The 22,768-nt window shown below is 43.4% G+C and overlaps 1 protein-coding gene across 1 annotated transcript; it reads right to left on the bottom strand.

Annotated features, from left to right (window-relative positions):
- Positions 1 to 6,959: 6,959 nt before the first annotated feature.
- On the bottom strand, positions 6,960 to 15,752 carry ciartb (circadian associated repressor of transcription b). Its single transcript, XM_028959386.1, has 6 exons — positions 15,541 to 15,752; positions 13,293 to 13,710; positions 13,043 to 13,118; positions 12,257 to 12,335; positions 10,469 to 10,595; positions 6,960 to 8,672 (listed from the first exon to the last, which is right to left on the bottom strand). Exons 2-6 carry the CDS (start codon positions 13,668 to 13,670, stop codon positions 8,244 to 8,246), a joined length of 1,089 nt encoding a protein of 362 aa, XP_028815219.1. The 5' UTR covers positions 13,671 to 13,710; positions 15,541 to 15,752; the 3' UTR covers positions 6,960 to 8,243.
- Between the last annotated feature and the right edge of the window lie 7,016 nt (positions 15,753 to 22,768).

The raw sequence follows: 22,768 nt of genomic DNA, 5'->3' as shown, positions 1-22,768 counted from the left end.
AATCCATTTGTGCTTTTGGAAGGTCAGCTTAATCTTCTGCTTCAGTAAAAAAAACAGGATGGATGCTTATCAGGGTTTCATCCGAGCTGACCACAGAAGGAGGGTAGGGGTGAGATATAAATGCACGTATGTACCTTAGTCAAACAGAGTTTTTCTGAGGCGCAGCAGAGTTGGTAATTGGAATCTTTATGCCACGACATTGACTTTGACTCTGAAGGCCAGTAGATTTATTCTAAGTAAAGATTCAATTATTGGGCTAAAATGTTCTATTGATGTATGCATGCGCAAACACACATACACACACACACACAGTATATGTTTTTGTTTACTCCAGATTTATAGGTGATTATCATCCAGGTTCCGTTTGAGCCAGTTAATCAGAAATAGTGCATGATGTGTGTCTCCTTAATTACAGGCTATGTCAGAAGGGGGGGTTGTTGATGATTTCCTGCATAATCGATCTTTCATGTGACATGAAGATTATTGCATTTTCTCAATTTAACCATTTAAAACTGTATCAGTACATTAGTCAGTTATGTTTGATTATTCTGTAAAACATTCAATTTGTTTATTCTATAAATAAAAACCTTGGAACATGGAATTGCAAAAAATGGGAACTTTAACATGTACAGTACAGGCCAGAAGTTTAGAAAATTCAATGTGTTTTCTTTATTTCTCACTGAAGGTATCAAAGCTTTGAATGAACACATGTGGAGTTATGTACTTAACAAGAAAAGGTGAAATAACTGAAAACTGTCACGTCCCTTTGCTCTGATTACTGCTTTGCACACTCTTCGCATTCTTTCGATCTGATTGGGAGGCTGCAACCAACTGCGAAAACCCCATCAACTTGGAGGAGTACATGACATCATTGAATTAGCAAATGGACTGATGATTGTACAGTCTTAAAGTCAAGAACAAACCAGAAGCTGTGGATGACTGCAGAGACTCAGCATTCAGAAAGGGTGACAGGGTGGCCCTAAGATCAGCGAGGGTCAAACTGTATTGCACATCGGTAGAAAATCAACACAAATCTGTTTCTGAACATGGACAAAATGATTGTTGACTTGAGAAGAGAATGGAGGGACCACTCCCCACTGAACACTGACAGATCTTATGTGGAGCCCAGCAGTAGCCTGTCTAACATGTATGTAGCTGAAATGACAATAAATAACTTGAACATTATTATTTTTTGTTACATAAAAATAATAATCCTAATTAAAATTATAAAAGAGTAAAGGCCGAAGGCCGGACAGGGTGACCAAGTGGACCACCTTGGAGAAGCGATCTACTATGGTCAGGATGGTGGTCATTCCATTGGCTTCTGGGAGACCGGTGATGAAGTCCAAGGCGAGGTGGGTCCAGGGGCGACAAGGAATGGGAAGAGGACGCAGGGGACCAACAGCCGGAGTGTTGGGAGTCTTGGTCCGGGCACAGACGTCGAAGGCGTCAACGTAGGCCTGTACATCCCGTCATAACGAAGGCCACCAGAAGGCCCGGCGAATGAAGGAGAGGGTCCGTTGACGTCCTGGATGGTCTGAGAGTATGGAGGAATGGCCCCAGTGCAGCACATCGGACCGGCAGGTGTTGGGGACGTAAAGACACCCTGGTGGGGTTTTAACCGGGCCAGGGTCAGACGCCTGGGTGGCCCGGACCTTAGTCTCCAGGGACCACCGGAGAGGACCCAGGATGCGGTGAGGAGGAAGAATGGGCTCGGGGTTGGACGATTGTGAATCTAGAGTGTGCTGTCGGGACAATGCTTCAGCCTTTTGATTTCTGGAACTGGGACGGTAGGAGAGCTGGAAGTTAAATTGTTCGAAAAACAGAGCCCACCTTGCCTGACAGGGATTGAGTTGTTTCATATGTTGCTGGCATCTCCCGGGCTGACCATCTCACTGCGGATTTGTGGGGCCAGTCCTTCATAATAAATCATTCGGAGGGCGTGAGCGTCCAGCTGAGTTTTTGCAGCCAGTTTTGCAGGTCCGGAATCGAGCGGTGAATTGGCTGACGGATGAGGAACCCTGGCGCAGATGATATAACTGCGACGCAACATCTTCCGCACCGTCCGGATGGCAGAAAGTGTTCTTTAACTCCTCCACCAACTCTGGGTATGTCATGGACACGGAATTGGGGGAGTTGAGTCATGCAGCCACCCACTCTGCGGCTGGACCGGCAAACAAAGTGAGGAGCAGGGCAATCTGTGCGCGGGAGCTGGGGTAACAGCGAGGCTCCAACTCAAAAATCAGCGACAGAGTGGTTAGAAGTGCCTCACCGCTTCCCTCTGTCCCATTCCAGCGTTTCGGGAGCGCCAGACTGGGTTCAGGAGCCGCGGGGGGGAGAAGACCCTGCATGCTCCCAGTTCGACGCTTCATGCTCCCAGTGCGCGACAGACACCTCATGTAAACGCTGCCGCAGGAAGCGAACCTCCTGCGACAGATATTCAATGAGGTTTTCCTGGCGCGTGACCCGATCACAAAAAGCTGCGAATTCGGATGTTGTTGTTCGTGTTTAGGGTACAATAGAGGACGGTACATGACGAGAGGGAAGAGGATTTGAATAGGGCAGGAACGGTCTTACTAGGTCGCGAGGAGAGAGGAGCGGAGTCGTGATGACGCATGTCATTCAATGACTGAGCGTCTGGCAGTGGCCATCAAGCCAATTTATAGTCACGTTACCTCGTTTCCGTGTTACTCCCAGTCACGATGGAATTTAATTGCCATCTAAAAAAGGAAGAGGGTGCAGTTCTTTGTCGCCTGAGAGGAGCAAAGTAATTATCTTAGTTTACTGCTATGGATTTTAGTTTCAAAAGTATTTTAAAAAAGTATAAGATTTACAGTCACGAAAACACCTAAGTTTCGTAAAATGAATCAGGAAAATATATAATGCAAATTCTCCAGTGTTTTGTTGTGGTAGAAACTGTGTTTCTGCTTAATGAAAGTTTCCCTGCTCACTCATGTCAGGTGATGTCTGCTGGTGACATGTCAACACCTGAATACAAGAATACGTTCTGAAATTCTCTGAACAGATTAACAGCAAAATCTTTACAACCCAATGAAAAGGCAAGTTCAAGTACAGCTGTCCGCTATGAGACAATTTTATATCATGTGTTTTCACGTCTGTATATGCTGGGTGACCAGATTCTTGTATCCAGTGTATGTCCAGACACCAGACTGTCTGTGTTAACATGTGACTGATGGACACCACTTGACATGAGCGAGCAGGGAAACTTTCCTTTGAAATTCAGCAGAAACACTACACAACAAAACACTAGCGCATTTGCATTATATTTGTTACCTGATTCATTTTATGCAATTTCTTCCAAGAGACCATGACAATGCGTGAAAGCAAAATGGAAGGGTATTCACAAATATATATGAGGTTTGTAAATGCAGGTTTAGCGGCTTGTGAATAAATGTAATGCATCATGACGTGCATCATGTCATTTTTTTGAGTCAAGTTGAGTTGTGAATGGTGTTATATTTATTTGTAAGTCATACATTATATTTGTGAATCTTGTTACATTTGTTGCTGAATCAAGGAATGTATTTTTAAAAGGTTTATTGATGAATTTTGAAACTAAACTATCTCCATATGCTGTGGCCAGAGAAATACCTACTGAGTTTCATAATGGCTCAAGGAGCAATTTAGCCTCTACTAATGTGTCTTTTCTGAGAAATAATAACAGATTTAAGCCATTCTTATCACATAGCAACTGTTCCCATTATGAAATGCATTCTAGTTCAATGCCAGAATGCAGCTGTCGTCTGCAGCCTTTTCTCGCCTGTTAGAAACAGGTGAACACCAATTTTTCTCTGTGCATACACACACATGCAAACACTGTAGACTGATACTTTCTCTAACTGCTTTAAAGAACTGCTTATTTAAAGTCAGGGTCGTGGCTGCCAGAGTCCATCCTGGGAAACAAGCCCACCGCAGGGCACACACATGCACAAACACACAACTCACTAACTCACACACTCACACCAATGGACAATTCAGAGTTGTCAGTTCACACTTAGTGTGCATACCTTTGGTTGCACAGCCCGGAGGAAACCCACGCTGACACGTGGGGAGCATGCAAACTCCACACATACAAGGTCAAAGATTAAAACTCACAACCTTGGAGGTGTCCATCATGTGACCAATATTTTTGATGATAGCTTCTAGATACATAGTTTTTGTAAAATAATACAGTAAATGTGTCTATGATTTCAGTTGAATAGTTGAACAGTACAGCAAATGGATATGAAAATATTAATCCATTGTCTGATCTTCCATCAGTTTCTTATTTAGGGAGCTCTTGGATGTACATGTAACTGTCAGCACTCTTATTTTGAATATAAGTGCTGAATAAATAAATCAAAATCTGAGTGCACATGCACAACCACATAACTACAGTCAAATATAATTGTAATATTTTTCACTATGATCTAGATTATTAATTCTATATCCTGGGTGTACAGTAATGGATGTATTCTAGCGACCTTGTTCTTTTGAAAGCTCTTCCTGTGGAAAGGTATTTTCTGTCCCGCCAGCTTTAGCTGGAGCACGAAGGAAGGCCAATTTCCACTGAAAGGCTGTTTGGACCTGGTGCGCTTGTCCCCGGTGCCACTTTCTCTTCTCCCGCATCCTCTCCCCCCTCCTACACTTTGTCATGGTTACAATAGAGCTTTCCACACCAGGCCTGGTATTAGCAGCACGCACTTTTGTCATCTTAACCACTTGCAATGCGGCGACAAAGAAAATGGATTAAACATACATTCTGTAATGAGCTCAGTAGGATGTACAGATGATGCACAATAGGATTGTGAACAGTAAAATTTTCTATAGCGCTGCCAGAGATGGGATTATTAGAAGTCACAGTTCTTTCATTTTGCTGCCTAAAAGCTTTGTGTGATGCTAATTCAAATGTGAGCTAAGGCTGTAAGTTCCAACATTTTTCATTCAGATTTAATGCATCTGAATCAAGACACATCCATCCACATTTACTTGTGCGGGTGTCTTGTTTGGACAGCATTTTCAAGAATTGATCTGTTGTCATTATTCAGTCATTTCTCATCATTGAAATTGGTTTCCACCGGCTTTTTTATGAAACGAGTCTCCCAGCTAAGACATCAGAGGAAAGTGGAGCTTCTTCCTTGCATAACTCCACTCAGTCCATGCACCAGAAGATGGAATCTGTCTGGGTCAGATTAGGCCTCTCCTCTGCTCACATTGGATTGGCAATAAAAGCATGTGAGGTTCAACAGGAATGAACTGGAGGAAGAAGATGACCTTCATGAGCAATATTAATAGTAGACACTTATAAAATATAAAATTCCCAGCAGGACAGGATGAATCTCAGAGTCCCTGTATTGTTGAACCAGCGTTTATTCTGTCTGCAGGGAAGATGGGGTGACTGAATCTGTATACCAGGCCACTACAGGAACTAATCAATACACACACACACACAAACACACACAAAATATCTGCATCTGTGACTCCTGTATATCATGCAGGAAACATGATGCAAGTGAATGACAAAAGAAAGTGAATGACAAAAGCTTTTCTAAGCTTAATGTCAGAAAGATTCGTCAAGACAGAAGATAGACAAAATGTTATGCACCTTATTCAATTTCAGTGATATTTCCCACTTACAGAAAGGTTGTCGTAGTTCCATATACTTCCATATTCACCACAGTACAAGTCTACCCCTCTATATATATATATATATGTGGTTTACTCACATAAATGTTAATCATTGTTACATGCTTAATCAAGTTAATCAAGTCTTTGGCCATCTTGCTTCTATTTAAGAATAGAAGATGAAACTATGATCCTTGGTATCTCCACAATAAGAGATTAGTACTATTTGTGTGGAGTGGTGGAGAGGTGTACCATCTGACAAATTAAGTTCCATGAATGTTCTTTCTTTCATTCTTAAGTCTTTCTGTTGAAGAAAGTGCTTCAGATCAGAATTTGATGTTGGGAAGAGTCGCCATTCTTGTATCATTCATTTGGATTCGCTCATCCAAAGATGACACTGTTAAGTGAGCGATCTCCAGTGAACAGGGGGAAAAAATATATGTGTTCTAATATGTTAGATGTATTTACATGTTTTACATATTTAAAATACTTCCATCATGTTATGGACATGAGCTCTGATAACATTAATTCTGATGTTCACAGTGGAAAATGGGAAGCCCTTCAATCAGCAAACTATAGTGGCATTATTGCACCAAATAATTTAAATGTTTTTCCCAAAACATTTTGTAGGGGGAATTAAATGGGGACATTCAATCCAGTGCTCAGATATTTGTGAAGAATGCATTGTGATAAAAAGTGGACTTGTCTCTATTATCAGTGAGATGAAAAAAAAAAAATAATTGGAATGGGTGCAGAATTAGTTTCCTTTACATTCCCCAATAATGTGGTTTCCAATTGTCCCATATTCTGTAGAACCTCTCCTTCATCAGTTCATCGCGTGAAAGTGTTTAGATTCAGCCCTTTCATCGAATTCGTAACCTGATCCCTGTTCAGTGGGCACAGTGCACAGGCACAATGATCTACATTAGAAGCTTTTTTATTTTTCATTGTCTCAGTTCATTTAAGAATATCTGATCCTGACTGACTGGTATATGGTATTTCTAATGTGCTTCAGTGCATGTGTTCAAAGACTTGATCAAAGCATTGGTTCCAATCACATCCACTGATGGGAGTGACTGCAGTTTTTTTTTGCATAGCCTTTCAAAATCAGAAAAAAGATAAATTAGCTTTATTTCTTATTTAATTGTCTCCCCAAAGCCAGTGTTTGTCTCATGCTTGTCAAGAAAAAGGAACATTGAGATCTAATTACATAAAGAATTGTGAAAATACACTGATGTTCTGCATTCAAGATTGAATACGATTTAGAAACTGAAATGATATCTGCATTTTCATGCATAACTGCAGATGTGACCAACGACAACGATCCAAAAACAATCTCTAATCTCACTTTATTTGTGGAAGGCAAGCATATGAGACCAGATAAACAAGGAGTACGCCAAACAAACAACATTTATTTCCGAAAGTATAAAATATCACACTGTAAAGGCCACTTTTGAGGGTAAATTAACAACCTCATCAAATATTTACACAAAAAGTAATATACCATGTCCCTCTCTGATACTTATCCAGCACAGCTCATTTGACCACAGGAAGTAGTTGGCATGAGATCTTTCTGTTGTTGTAGTTTAATAATTTACTCGATAATGCAAATGGCAGGAAAGATTTGCAGATTCCTGATTTTGTACACATCCTTCAGAGGTTCATGTATTCCCAGCGCATCTTGCTCGCTCATTCCATCCAGCTTTACAGGCACAGCTTGACATGGAATTGACAGGCACTGTTTGCCCTCTTACCAAGAATGTCTTAAAAAGAAGAGTGAGAGAGACAAAGAGAAAGTGTGCAGTTCACATTCTTTACAATGGCACTAGTGAGGCCATAGCTGAGATCCTCAAACCAAGACAGCTTCTAATAAAGACCTCGACATGGCAGACAAAGATCAATTTGATGTTTTTTTGCAAGGGGACATAGTCCCTCTTTTTTCCATGAAAAGTATACGTTTTATTTTATTTAAACCCTAACTTTACCTTGGTGTATGTTGAGGTAGAACTGTTGTACCAAAAATCTAGAAATATACTAATAAAGTAACAGTCACATTAACTCTTAAAAGTGGATCAAACGAAAGGAGGGGAGGAGGAGGAAAAAAAAAAAATTTTCACATTCAGCCCACATCATGTTTCTCCTTTTGATGGTTTCTTCAAAACCACACCTTCACAGATCACTGACAACATTGGAATATCTGAAGTGTTCCCAAAGGAAAAAAAAATAAAGTTATATCATAATTCCTGCCCTCCTTTCCCTTTCAGAAGATACCAGTGACTATGCATCAACAGTTGTAATGCTTCCGGACGTCCGAAAGCAATGATTGGGAAATAGTCGTAGAAGATGGCGGCCATAAACGTAGTCACTACCCAAACGCAAATTGCACAGAGAAACCCAACAGAGGGTAACTACTGCAGACAGCTACACCAGTCAAAGAAGGACAGATACACAATTCAGATTCACACACAGACACACACACACATTCTGCCCAGAGCAACGTTTTCCTTGTGTACTTGTATTTCTCGCCGTCTTCTGAGGCTGGAATGGGCTTTTTAGTCTCAGGAGGCTGGCTCCAGGCTATGAGGGCAGGCTGGCCATGGGGACCCCAGTTCTGTCCACTAGGACCATCCGCTGCCCATCACGCCTCCCCCGGCCCCTTTCTGGGTAATTATGCTCTCGGTGGATTTCAGCAGTCTCTCCAAACAGGGCGCATTGATCTTGCCGAGGGGAGGGCGGCGGGCAGCCGTAAAGTCTGTCTTGGTTCGTGCTGCGTCAGTGCTGGAGGACACAGAGTTGTCCTGGGTAAGGTCCTTTTCCCCAGAGGGTGCAGAGGGCTGTGGGGTCGGGAGGATCCCCTGGGCCTGTTCGGCACTTGGTGAGCAGATCGGAGACGTGTGAAGCCACTTGAGGTGAGTAGCAGAGTAATATCCAGGGGGCGTGAGATGACTGAGCCGCAGGGTCTTGGTGCCCGTGTGGATGGTGGTAGCAGAAGCAAGGCTGACTACTGCAACCGGTTGAGCAGGGGAGGCAAGAGGAGGCATGGACAACTGTAGAGAAGGGAAATTACAGGCCATTACCTCTTTACCGGAGAGGAAAAAAAAAATATATATATATATATATATATATAAGTAACCTGAAGGGCATGTAGCACATGGGCAATATTCATTAATGATATTTTAATTTAAAGAAATATCCATAAAAGGAACCCTATTTTTCTGTATCCTGGGAGGTGGTGTGTTTCTGAGAAGGTAGTATTTCTGACACCCAGAAGATGAACATTAATTATGTTCTTTATGTTATATTAAAAATCAAGAGAAACCGGTGCTTCCTCGTTCTGGATATATTATATATATCACACACACACACACACGTGTGAAAAACTATTTGCCCCCTTCCTGATTTCTTATTCTTTTGCATGTTTGTCACACTTAAATGTTTCTGCTAATCAAAAACTGTTAACTATTAGTAAAAGATAACATAATTGAACACAAAATGCAGTTTTTAAAACTGCACCTCAAAAGCTAGACATCATGCAAAGATCCAAAGAGATTCAGGAACAAATGAGAACAAAAGTAATTGAGATCTATCAGTCTGGTAAAGGTTATAAAGCCATTTATAAAGCTTTGGGACTCCAGCGAACCACAGTGAGAGCAATTATCCACAAATGGCAAAAACATGGAACAGTGGTGAACCTTCCCAGGAGTGGCCGGCCGACCAAAATTATCCCAAGAGCGCAGAGACAACTCATCAGAGAGTTCACAAAAGACCCCAGGACAACATCTGGCGTAAAAGTAACACAGCATTTCAGAAAAAGAACATCATACCAACAGTAAAATATGGTGGTAGTGTGATGGTCTGGGGTTGTTTTGCTGCTTCAGGAAGGCTTGCTGTGATAGATGGAACCATGAATTCTACTGTCTACCAAAAAATCCTGAAGGAGAATGTCCGGCCATCTGTTCGTCAACTCAAGCTGAAGCGATCTTGGGTGCTGCAGCAGGACAATGACCCAAAACACACCAGCAAATCCCCAAAATTCCTCCAGAGCGCTGTAAAAGACTCATTGCAAGTTATCGCAAACGCTTGATTGCAGTTATTGCTGCTAAGGGTGGCCCAACCAGTTATTAGGTTCTGGGGGCAATTACTTTTTTCACACAAGGCCATGTAGGTTAGGATTTTTTTCTCCCTAAATAATAAAAACCATCATTTAAAAACTGCATTTTGTGTTTACTTGTGTTATCTTTGACTAATAGTTAAATGTGTTTGATGATCAGAAACATTTTGTATGACAAACATGCAAAAGAATAAGAAATCAGGAAGGGGAAAATAGTTTTTCACACCACTGTGTGTGTGTGTGTGTGTGTGTGTGTGTGTGTATATATATATATATATATATAAATAAAGACACATGATTCCCACCATTTTCTACCATCCTAACACAGGACATCAGCACTTTAACTCAAGAATTCTAATTGGATTAGTGACACTCATGTACTCTCCCCACATGCACCACAGGTTATATTCAATCATGAAAATATCAGACAAAAATCCTTCCCAAAACCCAGGAAAAAAATAACATTCAAAGCTGTGGTCTTGTACCAAAACAAACAATAACCCATATTTGTTCTTTCATGTGGTAATTGAACTTTTAGCTCTCCTAAACTATCCATTGTTCCTCCTGAGCCTGATATGCGGGTACCAGCTCATAACAGTAAAAATAGATTTAATCACCTCTTCATTGCCCTGTTCCTAACTGGACCCGTGATTAAAGAGCAAGGGATATTTTAAGGCTCCAGAATGTCAGATCCTTATGTTCTCAGCAGGATGCGCTTGATGAGGAAATTACCTTCTGCTTCTTGGAAGGGGTCGTGTCTGCCCTCCATTCCTCTGTGCTGTGGTTCTGTGGTTTTATGTGGGGGAACCAGCTCTTTAGCATTTCCTCCATTTTCAGAACAATGTTGACATAACGCTCTCTGGGTGGCACAGAAATAAAAATAAATAAATAAAAAATGAGCAGTGTTGATTCCTGCAGTAGAATGGCGGCCCGTGACTGACATTTGCCGACTTGCTCCAGCTGCTCGAGTCTTATTGTTGGATAATCATTAAACAGGAAAATGTTTCTATCCTATGCCCCAACTCGCATACAGACATGAAGTGGTCATGTGACTGGAACGTTTCTTACACTGTTTTCACAATTTTGTGCCCACACGTGGAATCAAGTGCATCAGTTTCCCTAGTCACTAAAAATAACAGTCTAAGCCTGCAGTGGGGCAACATAGTCACCAACGTCATGGATGGGGGTGGTGGTGGGTGGATAGTTGTGGAGTGACACACACACACACACACACACACACACACTAGAGCCGGGTCTCTGCAGTGCCGATTACACCCCAGCAGCAGATGGCCGATTGGGGATTAGGAAGAGTCACGTGACGATGGGTGACCTGCTGAGCCTCGCACCCCAAGCATGTTAAATCCACCTGACAGGTCGGCCCGTGCAGTAACTGCGAGCAAAAGTCAGCCGCCCAGCGGGTTTCCTGTCACGGTCAATCTGGGGGAGGTGGCAGCCAACGTCACCCACACCACCTTCCACATCCGGACAGTCTCGGACGTGGGGGGCCATGCCCACTGTCAGTCTTGCACTGAGCAGCTGACTACAGGTTTGGTCTGGCACTGTGCAGTCATCAGATGACCTAAATTATTAAACTCTTCAAACCAAGGTTCTTCATTTTAAAATGAAATTAAAAGGCAGAAACTAACTGCAGCACTGCATGCTAACTTTGGCACTTGTTTGCTAGGAATTATATGAGTAAATAGACAAAACAAGCTAGAAATATGATCTTTATGTTTGCGCATGTGCTGCTCTAGATAAGGCTTCTCCCATTTTAAGATGTTTATTAAAACATCATTACAGATAGTGTTCTGGATGACATAATTACACACCAGCAAAAAAATATTTCTCCTCTTCAAGATACAGACTAACTAGCAAGCCATTTTTTGTATTATGTATTTATGTACACTAGGGAGCCCGTAGTCCTTTTCATTTGTTTAGTCATGCTACAACATTAACTTCAACACTACATTTATTACAGACAAAAAGGAACGCAATAATGTACAAAACTTGCAAAGCGCCAGCCAGTTATATGTATAAAATAATGAATAAATAATCCAGGCAGGATAAATTGACGTCACTCTCCATTACCCTGTCTGGCTAATCAATTGCCACGGCTGGGTTGTTCCCAGAAGGGAAGCAAGTACATTTTTAACAACACACACCAAAATAGCCCACTGGGGCGTGATCTTACAACAGCCTGCTGGCGTTACCAGCAATTCCGCCATGGCCCACGGCGAGGGGCCAGGTGTGAGTCACGTCTCTGGCCACTTAAGAGGCTCTGCATGGCAGGAGAGCCGCTCGATCACAGACATGCCCTGCCCTGAGAGCTCAGTCTAAAACATAATTATACATATATAGTTACAAACATACATCTATGCTTACATAACACACACACACACACACAGAGACAGTAAGCAGGGGGCAGTGGATTAAGGGCTTCGGTTCTGTGGATTTCCTGTGGCAACACTAAACCAGAGGGCAGGATTTGGGTGGGTGGGTGAGACGTGAGTGTGGACTCACCCCATGTGGGGATTCTGGAGGACACCCATAATCCGCTGGATCCGGTCCATGGCCACACTCTCCTGGAAACTGCTGAGACCTACAAAAAGGAAGCAGAAAAAATCCAGACATTTTATTTTTATTTATATGTTGTTATTATTACACACACACCAATAATACAGTGCTGTGTGGCAGCAGAGCCCAGGGGGTCTCTGTGAAGCGAGTGGGAGAGCAGACTCCCTGTCTCCACAGCCAGAACATTTGGGGGGGGTGGGGGGTCACCCAAGGTGCCGATCACTTTGACAGGGTTCCCAGGTAAAAGGTGCTAGTCCATTCTTGCCCGCCTCCCTGCTCACTCCACAATGGGGACAGTGGTCCCTGGCAGGGCTTGTTGGCCGGTCTAAACAAACATGTGCCCTTTTTCACTGTCACTTTCTCTGGTTGCAGGTTTCCCCTGTGGTGCAAAATGAGCCACCTCATCTGCAGACGGTGAAATACAGAAGCCACCAATTGCTTCTGTCGCGTGGGAGATGGCTGTGGATTCATTTTTCAATTTCTATTGTCAGGAAGCATTTGATATGCTACCCGGGATTTTCTATTTTTATTTTTTATTAATGCTGCAGTCTGGGCTTATCTCTTCACACCAGGCGTATTAGATGAAAATGCTTGTTGATCACCTGATATGCTCCTGTTGGACAGTACGTTTCACACATGAGCATCTCAAATATCATGAAAACCACCCCCTCTGCAGTCAGCTCAGGACGGCCAGCTTGGTAAATATTGAAGGGGATGTATGGCGCCACTTACGTTCTCTGTATCTTCCGGACCGAAGCCCATTCAAGATGGACGATAGTGGAGGTATGTAACACTGCAGCTCCATGCACTGAAACAGACACAAAGGCAAACATTCAGACCCCAGCATCCGTTGTTTTTTTTTTTTTTTTACGCCAATCAGCACTCCCACGTGTTTGACAAGAGTTCTGACTGGAAGACTGTGACTCAACACTGTGGTGAGATCATTTAGGCGATAAGTCACAGCCACACCACTCGCCCTCACCTTGCTGGCAAAGAGCAGGTTCTTCTCTCTCTGGTTTGCAGTCAGCTGGTTGTGGTGCTCCGCCAACCCAGGGCTGTGGGGTCTCTTCTGGCCCAGCCTCTTCCTGGACGGGGGGCTTTCTGACGCCCAGTTCTGCTCCATTCCACAGGAGTCTAAGCAAGTCGAACGGAAGTCACAGCCGGTGCTGGGATGTCTCTCTCTCTCTTCTCCGTCTTTTGCCACCAAGGTCCCATCTCGGACTTGGTCGCGCAGGCGCTGGCGGGCATCAAGGCACCAGACCTGTTCTGCTGCCCTTTTCTGGCACTCTGGCTCCAGCTCGCTCTCCTCATCGTCACTGGCCAGCCAGTCAATGGAATAGTCCGAATCAGAAGCAGACATCCTCAGCTGCGGGCGCTAACCACCCCTGACCATCACTGACCTGTGGGAGGCATAATGAAGCAGGTTACACCTCATCCTGCTCCGCCTTTCTTGGGCGCTGATGCAGCGTGAAACGGAGATATGAAAGCTTGCCTGAACATGTTAAGACCAGCAAACTAAACAACTCAACCCACCTGAACCTCACTCACATCGCACTGCAGTGGCATGATGAAAAATGCACACTTCAAATAAGCTTGGTGTTTCATGAAGAACAGACACATTTCTTGAAACATTCAATCATTTACGCCAGCTGAAATGGACTAAATTGCGGGCAATGTGGTACAAAACGCTGCGACCATGGCGACCACCACAGGACAAAAACAACACACCATGTCATTTTCACACCACCACTCCTTTAGTAATGCCCCCTAAATGAAGGAGGCCTTCCATCTCACAGATCTCACACAATTTAAAGAGGGTGAATCCAAATTCACTGCATTTAATCTGCATTTAAGAGAAGAGTGAAGATCGTTTGTGATCCAGCATCCTCAGCGTCTTTGTTTGGAAGCGCGGTGGCCGGTGAGTGTAGCTACCGCCTTGTTCTTTGTTTCTGGGCACACACTGGCTCTGTGTGCGGGGAGAGGGTGGAGGGCTGGTTCTTTTTTCCCCTTCCTCCTCAAGGATTCACAAGGAAGCACATGCGAGGGAGTAATGCAAGAGCCAGAACTCCCAGTAAAGCCAATAAAATGTAATGCGTGAGCAGGAATTACATGTAGACGGTCAATAGGCTAAATCAGGTTTTAATAAACCACGACTAACATGTCAACTAAAATAGGGTGTAATAATATTAACTTAATAAAAGCGGGAAAAAACAATTATTTTATAAATCGCTTAAAGCCTCTCTTGAATCATAAATAGAGTTAAATTTCTGAACTTTTACACAATGATGCAAATATGAAAGCAGAAGAAGGGTCACTGATGTTTTCACTCCTACCACAGGAGTCGGCGACAGAAGTGTTGATGTCTGCCAGACCGCGGCTGTCAAACTTTAGGTCAAAACTTTGCTTAAACGTCACATGTACCACCAGGTTCTGGAGAAACGTTGTCGCGTTTCACTCTGTAACACGTTTGCAGATTAAATGACAATAAAGCTCAATAGAACTTGAAAAGTCAGGTACCCCAACCCCCCTCCTCCTGAACCTGCCACCAAAATGTCGCAAACGCGGCAATTTAATCGTTAAACGCCAATTACAGTAAACTCGGAATCATCCCCCACCCACACACAACAAGACACGACCGAACAGAACCGCGCTGTCGATTAAAACACCCAGGCCCGTTCCGGAGACACTTATCACGATCAAACCGCGGCGGCCATCATACACGCGGACATTACATGACCGTAACACAAAGCACGTGCATAAAAAAATGATCATAACATAACAACAATAACAGCGGTCATACTTGCGGGCTTTAACTATGAGTGAGGCGATAAATAAACTACCCCCCTTAAAAACTACAAATTTACAAGATTGCATTATGTTATAAAAAAGTTGTTGATAAAAACAGAGAGGTGTTCATTCCAACAGGCAAAAATGCCTCCACGCTGGCTCTTAAATACGGATTGTTGAATTTTGTTTTGTATTTCACCTCGCGATATTAGATTCCACGGCGTTGAAGAACAGACGACAGACTACTAGGGGACTGCAAAAGGGGAAAACTAAGATGCACCTTGATCAGAATAGTTACGTAATGCAACTCTGTATACTTATACGATACGCGCCACATGCCGGGCGCATCAGGGGAGAAAGCAGTTAATGTTTTTTATTATTATTATTAGAATTATTAGAATTCTTGTTTGTATTGTGATAGAGCACAGGACGGCGCGTCGTACCTCAGCAGGATGGACCGAAGCGGCGGCTTCTTTCCTTTGTTCCGCGGTAAATCCAGGACACCGATGTAAGCTACGCGCTCCCAGTGATGAAGAGCCGCCAGCCGAGGCGCCCCGTGTTACTTCTCCCAAGGCAACGTGTCTGGGAGGGCGGATACAAATAGTCCGGGCCTTCCGATTTGCGCTCCCGGTCCCATATCTGACAAATCGAGTATGCGTTTGAAGCCAGCTCCGGCCGATAGGCGCGACCGGCTTACATATTCAAATGAGATGGAAATCGCGCAGACACGTGGACACGCGGATCGGTTTCATTCCAGCAGCCGGGCAGGGAAGTCAGCCCCCATAGAACACACACACACACACACACACACACACACACAGCCGATGACTTCGTTTCTCTGCCTTTTTAGATCACGGGAGCGATGTGGGTGATTTGTAAGCTTTGCGTAACCGAAAAGAAAAAGATTTCTGGATATTGTGCCTTTTAAAAGTCCGCTGCCTAATTTAGCGCTGGCGACAGGCGCGCATGTGTCGGCGGTTAGATTCTCCTGAACACCCACCCGCCCCGGCTTGTCCTCAGTTACACCCCGGCGCCCGGCGATGTGCGCAGCTGCACGACGCAGCCCGCCACGCACAGGCGGATGAATGAAACGGCGCTAACGTGCGACTCGATTCCAGCTCGGGCCACGCACACGTGACGAGTTTGACGTGGACGCTATGTAACCAATTTTGATCGTGGTCGAACAGTGACGCACACTACCGAAAAAATCTAGATGGACGTTTCTATAGGCGGCGCAATGTAAATTCTGAGGGTACAAACGTCCAATTGTGAAAATGAACTTGAACACCAAGGTGTTTCAGTATGACATTTCTGGAAGAGGCATAGTTGCCAGAAAGGGCTCAGACTTATTAAAGACATGACAGTCCAGGCGGTATGTGCCACTGGCATTTCTGTTCTGATGGCTGCTGACGTTTCAGCTGGGGGTGGGTGGGTATCTCTATCTCTCTCTCTCTCTCGATAGGCCAGACAGAGGATTCAGAACCTGGAGCCAGTGAGTCACAGCCTCCCTATGCAGCGGAAACGTGATTGTATGTGGGAGAGCTCCCAGGCATTCTCCTTTGTCCCTGCCTACCCAAACCCAAAATAGCTGCCTCATTCACAATTCAAGGACAGAAATATTCAGATTTTACAAATTCAAAAGCAGAATGTGTCTTCTCATTCTTGTTTTTATTCCCTACCCTTATAACCCCTAACTTCTCTTTTTGTTTCTTTCTCTTTTCTGCTCATTTACTCTCAATTCTGACAAATACCCTCTGTATGGAAGAGGTGCTAGCCGAGGCAAATGTATGCTCTTAACCGAGCAAAAGATGACACAGACAGTTTAACAACCGGGTTCAGACCTGTCTGGTTTTAAAATGCAGGACTGGCTTCTGGAAGCACCCTTTGAACACTCAAGATAATTAGCATGTTCCATCCAATTTATAAAGCCCCAACTTAATTGCAGCTTGGTGGTTCTGAGAAGAATCTGAAGGGAGTGCCGTAGTGAGGTCAATCACAGGGTCCGTCGTGCACATTAACATTTGACCACCACCACCACATCCACGTCGGCTCTGCCCTCCATGACATGCCCCCTTCCCCTGAATATCTGTGCGTGTTGTGTTGTGTGTGGTCGCAAAATCATCCCATAGTGTGCACTTGGCTTTTCCTTTTCCTTACTTGTGGGTTGTCGGCCCCTTATCACATTCCCTTCTTAGGATCCTGCAGCATGGACAGGGATCCTCACCTGCTATGTCTAATCGTCCCCCCCATTTAAGGTTGCGCGATCCCAAAATCATCAGAGAAGTTCTCCCTCACGTTACCCGAGGTGTCCCCTGTCGGTCCCAACAGTCTGGTTTGTGTTTAATTTAAGTAGATGTTTGGACTCTGTTGTCATACGGTTGTGTTCAGGAGGCGATTAGGCATAACAGGTCGCACCTCACATTCGTTACACAGTGAGGATCCCTATCCGTGCCGCAGGATCCTAGGGAGGGAATGTGAGTAGAGAAAAATGCAACTCCAAATGCACACTGTGGGATGAGGGTGGTAGTATCTTAGTGGGTAACACACCCGCCTATGAACCAGAAGACCCAGGTTCAAAGCCCACTTAGTACCATTGTGTCCCTGAACCCTGTGTGTCTCCAGGGGGACTGTCCCTGTAACCACTGATTGTAAGTTGCTCTGTATAAGGGCATCTGATAAATGCCATAAACATAAATGTTCAGGGCTGCTGGCGATCTGTGGGTTCATGTAAACTGTTCGTAAAAAAGCACAAGATTCAAATATCACAACATGCAATTTAAAAGATAACAAGCAGAAATTTAATCTCCAATCACAATCTTACATAACATTTTGATGTGTTTTGTACTTAAGGGTTGGGTTTGTCATTGTAGAGCGAGTCTTTGCAATAGGCTCAAGCCACATGAACCTTGAATTAGTGCTGATGTTACTTTATGTTACATTACATTGTAAATGTTCCACTATAATACCCTATGCTACATTAAGTTATGTATTTTAGGTGTCCAAAACATGATTGTTCTGCTCTGCCATGAAAAATCATGTAAGAAGTGGACAAAAAGTGGACAACGAAAAACATTTTTTTTGCATAGTGATCAGTTCTGAAAAGTCAAGTGAAGTGAAAAATAAAGAAATTTAATAAATGCACTAGTACACAGAAGCAATATTTCAGACTCTTTCCATTCCATTGCCCTGTGCTCTCATTGGCTATAGGTCATCAGTGATTCAATCAGATATTTAGCAAGAGTTGGCTAGAGTCTTTTACCGTCACATAATAGCAAATGATTGCTAATTGCTTATCTGGCCGGCAACCATCAGCAACCACCAGATCAGGCTTAAAACCCTGTAGCAAGGCTTCACAGACAAAATTATGATATTGAGTGACTTACAATCAGAAGTTATTGTTCAGAGGAAGATCAAGGATAATAGGTTTTCTGTGTGTATATTTGACATTCCTAACTACTCTAGATATTTTAAATAATGAATCCTATTTAGTGCCAAATGCTGTGGCAGTAGCCCAGCTGAAACAAGACGGTATCTTTCTCTCTGTCTCCATGAACATCACGCAGAGAGATGTTCACTTACACACCGTTCCTCTCTCCATGTCCTTGTGTTAGGACTGCAATGAGTCACAGGTGAAAATTGCCAATGTGATTTACAGGCACTGTCAGAAAGCCTGAATGATTCACTGCCTGATGGGAACTGAGTCCAGAGGATTGTAGCTTTTTACTCTCCTTCTCATTCATAAAAAAGGGGGAAGTGCACTTTGGCCATGTGCAGCTCTGCCACCTCCTGAGAGTTCCGCAAGGCCTGACAGTAGGCCTCTTGCTTTCAGTTGTGCATGCCAGGTAACTGGCCCCGCTGGAGGGGACATTTCCAGCATGCTGCCAATCATCCTCCCCCGTAGAGCAGGAACTGGGAAGGGCTGCAGCTGTATGTGACAAGGGGTGATGACGAGTATAAAAAAAGGAAAAAAAGTCACGTCTGCAGTGTTCTGGAGAAAACGTTTGAGTTTTTCTGCCGCTGCACGAAAGAGCGCGTTCAAGGACATGTGCAAGTAAATAATTTCTTTAGCTGTTTGGGATCCGGTGACTCAGCTCTATCAACCTGTTCTCCTGTGCAATGTTGTTGCCCAATGGAAGGAATGTGTAGTGTGTTTGTTTCTAAGAGACAGAGAGGACAAAAGTGATCGAGTGAGCGCTCACCAACCCAGGTCACACATTCAATAGTTACCCTTTCACCTAGTGAGGAGCGCTTTAGCCATCTGCACTCACAAATTGAGAAGCAAAGAAATCAAAACTCAAGACCCTCCTGTTTGTCATCACTTCTATAGAGTTAGAATTTTTGGGGCCGGGACATAAATTATTACTCAGATCAGGGGTCAGCAACCCATGACTCCAGAGCCGCATGCAACTTTCATCCTTACACTGTGATTTCCTGTATCTTTAGAAAAAAAGAATAATAATTTGAGTGTATTTTATTCTTATCATATGAGTCTCTATGCATATTACTAATCGCAACAATAGCAAAAAAAAGGCCATTCCATTAAATATTGTGTGGTGGCACAGTGGGTAGCACTGTGGCCTCAAAGTTTTGCATGTTTCCTCCAGGTGCACCCTAAATTGATCATTGGTGTGAGTGTGTGCCCAGATCTTTGATCTTTGATCTAGATCTAGAACCTGTCACCATAGCACAGATTCACAGGTTACTGGAACTGAGTGTCGCAGAGTGGGAGGAACAAAGCTGTTCAACATTTGGACCCAACTACAATTGCTTGTAGTTGTAATTGACACTTGAGGAAGGGCTGTGGTTTTCAGTATTTTCAGCACACAGAGTGTTTCAGGGTAGGGGTAATTTTTTCATTTTATTAAAATCTAATTTGATATATTTAGTAATTAAAAAAATAAAAAATTAAATGTGAATGGTTAATAACAGATTTCTGTATTGTGTAATAAAAAATTTTTTTACTGTCCCCACACACTGCTCCCCGGGCGCCTCTCATGGCTGCCCACTGCTCACCAAGGGTGATGGGTTAAAAGCAGAGGACACATTTCATTGTGTTCACCATGTGCTGTGCTCAGTATCACAATGACAATCACTTATTTATATAAGGTGGAAAGATCTGTGGTGGCTTTTGGAACTGGCAAACTTAATGACTGCTTCAACAGTTTCAATTAGGTCTTTGCATCCCTGTAATAACCTTGTTATAACCATGGGTTAATTAGTAAAGCTGCTGAATTATTTATGTCTCTGACCACAGAGGATCCAGGTGGTGAAATAATGTCTGCCATAATCTCATGCCTTTCAATTAATAATCAGTATCCCCTTTCTCATCTGTGTTTCCCCAGCTGCTGCTATTGTTTTGGACAGGCATGTCCAGATGTACCCGACTGATTATGCGGTGCCTGATGTCAGGCCAGCTCCTTCCACTGATCAGTCATGATTATTTCACTCACTGCTGTCCTCTCAGCCCCTTCCTTTCACGCCCTGCACTGATTTGTTACTGTAAAGATGTGTTTTTTGTTGGGAAAATCCCACCCCCCCCAATGCTTCCCATCCACAGCTGGTGCGGGTAGGAAGGCCCACAAGAAGTGCTAGCCGTGCCCGATGAAATTCTTTTCTTTCCCTCAGTTGGCAGGAAGCCTTCATTGTGACTGTAATGGGACGGACCTTCTGCTCTGACTCATATGTCCTCCATCTACCTTTCTCCCCAGCTCTTCATTTCTTTGGCCATCACATGTGCAGAACTAACAGGGGGTGCTGCACTTCTGCACTCACTCCCTCCTTGTTTTTTCCACAGGCTCTTCACATAGAGCCAGAAAGAGCTCAATGTCTGGCAGGGAATCACAGCCTGATCTTTAATAGCTGTGTGTGTGTGTATGTGATTGTATGAGAGAGCAAGAGTGAATGTGAATGTCTGAATGGCTGCCAGCACAGCTCAAGCACCAGTGGGATATCAATCCACAGCGCCAAACACTACATGTGACTTGGGGTATATTTTAACCAGGTTATGTAACTGCACTAGCCTTGCGCTCCATGTACACATGTGAGATCTCCACGAGCATTACCTTCACAATCCAAATCATTGTTGTGATCAGCTGGCGCATCTTTGTGACAGTGTCCCCTTTCCACATGAATGTCCCACCAAGACAGAAAGGGCAATGTCTTTGTATGCACAGCATACTTTATTGTTTGCCTAAGCTGAGTTAATGGCTGATCTTAATTCATATTTAGCCAACATGATCATAAAAGAATCCGGTTGGCTGGGACTTCAGTGGTGACATTGATAAGGCCAGTCATAAGCAGTGTGGAACCTGCCATGACCGCAGATGTCTGCTCACTTCATGGGCGCAGCGCAAGTTGTGAAAAAAAAAAAAGTCACATTGAAAATTGCCTCAGTATAAGAGGTTTGAGTAATTAGAGACAGCAATTATGCCCTCCGGCATATTATTTTTGTCAGATGAGGAAAACATCAGTGACCTTTCAAGAAGATTTAGGTCAAATGTTGTGTGTTATGGCATTGTCTTCCTTTTCAGTTTAATCAGTCTTGCTGCCGGTAGTCATTGTGTGTGTGTAAGAGGAATCACCAGATTCAGCTAAAATAGTACCAGACTGAACAGTGCAGAGACTAAAAGTTTGCTGCCATTGGTGCTTCGCATTAAGGTCTTTGGAGGATTGTTTCTCTCTCTGAGTGATCTAATAGAATTGCCACCTCCATACTCCAGTCCCTGTATTGGATGCCTGGAGACATCTTGTTAAGAATTACATTTCAGCTTCCCAGACAGGGCAAGGTAAAAATATAGTCAAAACACTGTCTCCAGGCTGCAGTTGGAGAAATGGTCCTGGGGCTGAGGAACGGACATTGTGAGATGCGTGGACACAAAATGTTTATAATAAATTTGGTTTCAGCCCTCATGCAGCCTGTCCATACACAGCACACAGGCCTGAAAATAAAAAAAAGCAAATAAGCAAAACATTGACTGAAAAAATGACATGTACACTGCTGTAACAAAATCTCATGATAACATTGTCTTTCCTTGACTAAATGCCTATTTTTTTTTTATTGAATGCCGTTTAATGTGGTCTCAGCAAAAGCTGAAAATACAAAAGAATATCAGTAACTTTGAAAGCAGCAGTTAAGATTAGGCCTTGCTACCAAATGGCATATAGTCATTAGTATTCATGTCATTTGTCACATCTTTTTCACTCAGGGCATGAAACATGGCATGGAAATTATGAATATAAAAACTTATGGTTTGTACGAGAGTTCCATTGGGTAAATGGAGCCTTAGGAATACATTAAAAAAGACAATATAAAAACTAAATTGTTGTATTTTGTTCACTGAGAAACAATTAACATATGTGTAATTGTGGGTAGATTAAGAAATATATTTATTTTGGCTTGGAAAGCCAAAATCTTGTTCTTCCACTTCTTCTTATTCTTATTCTCCGGTCATTTTTTTCAAAAGCATCTCCTCCTCCAGTTTTCACCCTACATCCTCCAAACTTTACACATGTATCCGGCCTATGGCCTTGGGGTGTGCTTGTGCTTTCCTAAGGGGTACGTGGTTCTGCCCACCTGCCACACCCAGTTTTCTGAGCCATTTTTCCCATTGACTTAACATTGGACCACTTTTTGACAGGCTCTCACAACCACAATTTTCACCCTACACACCT

Source organism: Denticeps clupeoides, chromosome 17 (assembly GCF_900700375.1).
Source record: "Denticeps clupeoides chromosome 17, fDenClu1.1, whole genome shotgun sequence".
In the NCBI taxonomy this organism is placed as follows: Eukaryota; Metazoa; Chordata; class Actinopteri; order Clupeiformes; family Denticipitidae; genus Denticeps; species Denticeps clupeoides.
Note: the sequence above shows the minus strand (reverse complement) of the source record. Positions and strands in the feature narration are given on the sequence as shown.

Bases quoted from the DNA above. Each gene is read 5' to 3' on its own strand.
- ciartb (XM_028959386.1), bottom strand. From the start codon at position 13,670: ATGTCTGCTTCTGATTCGGACTATTCCATTGACTGGCTGGCCAGTGAC. The intron at 12,336-13,042 runs GTAAGTGGCGCC...TCCTTTTTGTAG, and splicing joins GTCCGGAAGATACAGAGAAC to GTCTCAGCAGTTTCCAGGAG. The intron at 8,673-10,468 runs GTAATTTCCTCA...CCTTCTCTACAG, and splicing joins CCCCTTCCAAGAAGCAGAAG to TTGTCCATGCCTCCTCTTGC.